The sequence below is a fragment of the Aptenodytes forsteri genome, unplaced genomic scaffold (assembly GCF_000699145.1).
Source record: "Aptenodytes forsteri isolate BGI_AS27 unplaced genomic scaffold, ASM69914v1 Scaffold115, whole genome shotgun sequence".
Classification (NCBI taxonomy): Eukaryota; Metazoa; Chordata; class Aves; order Sphenisciformes; family Spheniscidae; genus Aptenodytes; species Aptenodytes forsteri.
The window spans coordinates 1,989,750-1,996,209 of record NW_008795319.1 but is presented as its reverse complement, the minus strand read 5'-3'; the positions used below and the strand labels follow the sequence as shown (position 1 = coordinate 1,996,209).

General features: G+C 40.4%; 1 protein-coding gene across 1 annotated transcript in view; it reads right to left on the bottom strand.

The window, feature by feature from the left end:
• LOC103899300 (dystonin-like) overlaps positions 1-6,460 on the bottom strand; it is a 120,231-nt gene that overhangs the window by 77,176 nt on the left and 36,595 nt on the right. The window contains exon 26 of the mRNA XM_009279739.2: positions 4,555-6,029. Within this exon, the coding sequence (XP_009278014.1) occupies positions 4,555-6,029 (1,475 nt within the window). The remainder of the gene's footprint in view (positions 1-4,554; positions 6,030-6,460) is intronic.

The window sequence follows — 6,460 nt, the reverse complement described above, 5'->3', positions numbered from 1 at the left end:
CGCACGCCCCAGCCCGCTCGTTAGCGCTGGAGGAGCCCGCGGAGGCAGGAGCGCGGCGGCACGCTGCTCGTGAGCCGGGATTGCCCCGACCGAGAAGGCGGGCAGGACGCGGCTCGGTAAGGTGGGCCCACACCGCTCCAGCCGGCTCGCTTTCCTGAGAGAAATTCTGGTAAGGATACGCGTTCCTTGTAACCACCATCCGCACCCGATCACCCCATCTGATAAAGCCATCATTTAAATGGACGCTTCCACACAAAAGTTAAATTGAAAGTTTATCTGAGTATTATTTTTAAAATCCCCCAAACTCGTCTTTAGTGATTAGGTCTTGGAAGAGTTACATATGCCTTCATTTGAAATGCGGAGAGACACCTTCAGTCTAGTTTTGATTCTCTTCAGTCTCGGTTCCTGGCTCTGAGGCAACAGCTTAGGGTGGCGGCGTCTGACAGGACAACCACCGTCCGAGGAACGTGGCAGAGCTAAGCCACCCCGCTCCCACCAAAAGAAACATTAAAATGTTGGACAGAAGTATCTATATTTGGAAAACTTTTTTTTTTACGGGACTTACAGCGGCACAAAAGCAGCCTAACAGGACACAGATTCAGGTTTTGGACGTTCACATCTTTTAAATACTGTTCAACACTTTGCACCTGCACTTCTAGTTCATAATCATGTAGGCGAAGGGTTGGGAGACTCACAGGTAATTCGCCAACAGTACAGGAGAAGCTGTCATGACCAAGCTGCTCTGCACCAGTAGAAACCATACCCCTAACGACTAGAGACCTGCGCTGCTTGTGTGACAGCAGCCATCAGCTATAGTGACAATTCAGACCTCAGTTTAAGGACAGCGTATGGCACTTAGTGCTAAAACTTAACATAGGGCATTAACTACAATCAGCTGGAGCTTTCCAAGTTAAGCAGCGAGCAGGATACACTGTATGCAAGAAATACAAACACACCACACTTCTTGTTTATTGATTTACTTGATATACAGTGGGCTACATATCAGAATACTAGTCATGTGAGACAAACTCTCTCTTCCTCCTCTCCGGTGAGCAGTCATAACATAGTAAAATTATGCCAAACAGATACATTATCTGCCATCAAAGTGAAAATCAGAGGACAGACACCCTCTACACAACTAACATAAGCCAATTAAAATCTTAGTTCAAGCTCATTGGCAGGAATACTCAGGCTAGCTAAAAATTCCCATAAAGTCCAATTAGAAGGCAACCTCTAACGACTACATCTACTTTTGTTCCAAAAATAAAAGCAAAAATCAAATGAACCGTATACTGATGAAAGCTGTAACAGTGCCATGTCGGTTTTACTAAGAAGAATGCCTTTTAATGGCAGTACAAGGAATTGTGCAAAGGTTTCAAGAAGTAAAATAATTCAACTTCTGGGTTTTTTCTTTCTCTATTTCAGAGAGAAACTAGCTGCAAATAATGCTCCTACCACAAACATCCTAGCACTGTGTGGCTACCCAAACCCAGGACGTTTGGTTCAGCCCATTTGCACAATTCTTTTGTGTTTTGCTTTGAAGAAAGGTGGCAGACTTGGTGTACCTCAACAGACCTAATTTACTGCAATTGCCTTTTAGTACCAATCTGTGCATTGTGTGCAGACTTTGGGGAAAAAATGTCTAACAAAGCTGAGTTAATCAGTAATTAATTTTGTGTGTTTTATATTAATTGAGACAAATTTTTCATCTTGTACTCTTCCTGGAGTACTTTGTGAAGTAAGAGTCATGGTTCTACTTTCAAATGAACTCCACTGGAGATTTTCATTTACAGAAAGCAAATTTTATATCTGCATTGTAGATACAGTTTAACACTGTCAATAAGTACTTTCAATTTAACACTCTATACTGACTGGAATAAGTAGATTACAAAGAAGGAATATAAATAAAACAAGTATGTGTATATATGTATTTTTATAGATATAAAAAAAATGTAACTCAAAGCCTGTTTATTTTTTAAAAATAACTATGCATTTTAGTGTCATGCCAAGAAGATGCAAAAAGCTCTTAACTCTTTGTACATAAAAATTGGTCAAACCACAAAAACCACCTCTGGCCCATTACATGAGATCCTTCCCTGAAGAGAGTGAAGATTTAATGTGAATAAATCTACCTACTAAAGAACAACTCTTTTGCTTTACTCTTGAGGAATAGAAGTTGGTCGTACTTGACCACAGAAGCTAAAGACATAAGAAGTTAGGCTGTGGTTTTGTGGCCACAGCCACACTTTCAGCTTGTGTGTGTTTGCGTATGTGCACAAACATGTGAGCAAATACATCACGAGTGGAGGAGGATTTGCGGGAGCCAGTCTCCCTACACTTTGCTGCCTCAGGTAAAACTGCTGTCTGGAAGGATAAAGAGTATGAAGAGGTACATTACCTCCTGTAATTTTGCTGTGCCCCAGTAGCACTCACACAGAGTATTAGGAGTATTAGTTGATCCTGATTCTCCTCCTATCGAGATCCCTTTGCTACCTACCACCCTCACCCACTTAAAAGTTCCCATTCTGGTCTTCCTATTTCCTTTCTTCAAAGGCTCCCCACTGGGCTTCTTTATTCCTGCATTTGCTCTTCACTTATTTAAATAACCCCTTCACCTTTTCATCGTTTTTCACCTCCTGTTTAATGGCATTGTGTTTTCACTCATAAGCAAAAGCATGGCCTAAAAATAGTTCCTTGGAGCAAAACACATTTCTAAGCTTATAAATATCTAATATAAATACAATCCTGGAGTAGACTTCTGGATATAAACATGCTGCTATCGCTGTTCTCCTTTACGCCTCTCCAGGTTTTTGGTCTTTTTACCATACAAGCTCTTTGGTTGCAGGGACGCTATCTCCCCACAGGTCTGCACAGACCAGAGAAGGCTCTCATTCCTGAATTGTACAATTGCTGTGTCTTGTCCAATGCCCTGACAAAGTACAACACTGAGACGATGCACAGGGAACTGGATTCTTCTATTGTCTGCTCATCAGGCTGCTTCCCCCTAAAAGCATTGCTCTTTATAGCCAAAAAAGATAGATAGATAGGTAGATAGATAGATAGAAACAATGACCCAAAGCTGCATCTAATATTTGAAAACACAAGAAATGTGGTAAAATCAGAGATCCCAAACTGGCTACAACTGAAGTCCTGTACAGTCAGTGTAAGCAAGAGCAATCACAGCAGGAGGTTTTGCTATTTTCTGATATCCAAAGCATTTTACTAATTATATACAAAGAAAAGACATTTGTTTCTCTTTTAAATTGAGATAGACTTGTTAGGACAGACTGACATACAATTTTAATCCTCCCAATCTAATGGAATCTCCTTATAATGTAACTATTTGTTCAAGATTTTTGCCTGTATTTATGCATTCTGAAAGATCATCAAAACTCACAGTAACTTGCATCCGAAATGCCCAGATTAAAGTTTTCAGTTTTAGTTTTCCTTTCTAATACGGTTTAGCTTAAACAGGCAAAATGCACCCTCTGTTGGGCAAAGCATGTAATGACTTTTTCCCAAGGTCATCTTTTTAACAGCATGGTTTATTAAACCCTGTTATGAAGGTTTATTTTTATGATTAACTGTGAACTAATGCACAAGTCATACAAACATTTGAATCAATATTAGACTGAAATGAAACCAAAGCAGCACAGAATATTCAGTGCTACTATATAGCCATTGGGAGATTTATGATCTTTTTCAAACACTGCTTACGTCTATTAAGATTTGTAAATCCTTCCAGCGAGCACTGGAAATTCATTTATTGTCACCTAAAACAAGCAAATATCTGTACTTCACTTCAGCACCAAAGCACAATTTACACCCACTATCACTGCAATGCATTTTTTTGAGCTGGACAAGGATTGCTAACTGGCATATGAAAAAAGCTACACACAGAAGCTCCAAAGTGCATTTTGGATAAGGATGCTACAGTAAACTCCCAATATAAAAGGGGGCTTATTTTTACCTGATTTTTTTCTTACTAGGATATTTCTAGGTAAAGGCGGGATTCAGTGAGGTAAAATTGGCCAGTGTAGCAGAACAGAAAACGGCAAAAGGTAAGGTCTTAAACCTACATATGCCGATGCCTATACCCATGTGAAAAAAACCAAACTACTCAGATGAGTAAAGTGAATATGGGCTGGTATGTGAACTCTGGAGTCTAAAACTCATACCACAGCGAAGAAGAAAGTTTGTGTAATACATGGAAACCAGAAGAGAGACAATATGCAGTTCTCAAAAACAGAAAAGGTAGACAGATTGCATAAGGAAACAAGACAGTGAAGAGAGGTGAAGAGGGAACTGGGGTGCAGGCGCTATGAGCTGCGATGCAAAGTTATCGACGTCTGCCAAGCCATAGCAAAGGAAAGCTGCTCTGGAGCACAAGAAGATATCCCATTTAAAACAGATAAAAAGCATACAGGTAGAACCGACTGCTGTGAAACAAGACTCCTCCAAGGTCTGCACTTAACCAATCCCTTTCACAATGATATTTAATAAAATTGTATTGTGGTAAAATACTTTATAGTAGTAAGAAAGAAATCTTCCTACCTTGAATGTATTCAGCTGCTGATTAATAGTCTCTGTTTCCATTCCAACAGGACCTTGTGACTCTTCATGTTCTTCAGCTCTCCCAAGCAGACAGGAAAATTCTTCTAGCTTACTGTAAAACTCCTCAACACGGCTAATAGTACCCTCCACTTGATCTTCCCTGGCTTTTGCTCTGTCTAGTAGCTTGTTGCACTGTTTATTTAAAGCTTCCAAGTCTCTTTTTATACCAACAAGATCAGGAGAAGCTTCAGCTTCTGTGGCTAGCATCATTTTACAGTTTTTATTAGCATTTTCATTATTAATTATAAGATCCTCCAGCTTTTTCAGGAAACGTTTTATGTCCCCTCTCTGTGATTGCAGCACCTCGAGATCTCTCCCCACTGGAGCCATACTATCAAGTTCATCATCAAACTCTGCAAACTGAGAGAACATTTCTCGGATGCTGTTTTGGAAATGGCCAATTCCCTGAAGTTTTGTCTCTAAGAACGAGCACCTATCTTCAACCTGCTGGTTCACTGCAGTGTATTCTCGCTCCAGAGATTCAGCTTGGAGCAAAAGGTCAGAAACACCTGCTGGATCAGAAGCTTCTACCACCAGGTCTTGGGCAAGCTTTTTTGCTAAATCAACATGAGGCTTTAAAGCCTGCAAGGCTTTCTGCTGGGCCTGCATCATCGTCAGGTGTTTGTTACTGAATGACTGAGGTCCAAGCGAGTCATGAGCTTCCAGATGCTCTTTCGCACTTTTAAGTTGTTTTTCAGTTTCCCTGGATGATTCCTGAAACTCCTTCAGCCTTTGTGCCATATTTTCCAAGCACTCTCTCTTCTTATGTAATTGTTCTGTGACCACATTCACTTTCTGATTCAGCACCTTAGTTTCTTCTTGAATAATTTCTTTATCTGTTTGACTTGCACTGAGCAAACTTTCAGCACTATTATTTAATAGCTCCACCATCCCATGGTGTTTATCCAGGTCCTTCTGCCAGGCCTTCACCTGAACAATAGAATTCTCTATTTCAACAGGGTTTATGCCAACTTTTAATTCACACAGGTTGCTTTGGCATTTCTCTATCCACGGCTGCAGATTTTCTACATGCTGCTTGTATTTGAGGGCTTTCTCCAGACAATCTGTTAATTTATCTTGCCTTTCTTTTACCTGCTTATTCATTTCATCCCAGTTACTTCTGAGTGTAGCAATTTGGGATTGTAATGCTGCTTTGTCAGCTCCTTGAGTCTTCTGTAAGATACTTTCTCCTTCTGCAACAATTCTTTCATATGAACTAATCTGATCGGTCATGGTCTTCTTAAAATCTTTCTGTTCTTCAATTAGTGATTGCAAGGCATCGAGTTTGGCTGATACAGGATAAGCCTGGTTCAGCTCTTCTTTCTTTTTCCCTAGCCAGGCCTGAAAGTCCTTAGACATTTGCTGGAACTGATGAGAAGCAGCATATGCCGACTGAAGCTGCTGAACATGGTTATCTACAAAAGAGAAGACAGCACAGAGGTTCATTATCAGAACCTGCAAGTATTCAGTGAAGAAATAATAATTAATATTGGTGCTATTATGAATGATCATTAATGTAAGGAAAGCTGGTCCTTAGTATGTGGTGTTCAACTGGAAGACAACCAAGTCAACCAAGTTTCTTGCAAGGGACAGGCTTGTGCCTGTACTACAGCAGAGCAGTGAAGGCATTTGGACATGAATCAAATGAGGTGAGCTTAGCCAATCAGTGTCTACATGAATCCCATTCAGGCAGATTTCGGGGGTAAAAACCACACAGTCGTGTTTCATGGTATTATGAAGTGTAAGCACAGGGAATATATTAAGTAATCTAGCCTAGCAGTGTCTAACTCATGGCCTGCAGGCAATATGTGTTCTTAGGGAGATCATTTGAAGTTCCTCATGACCA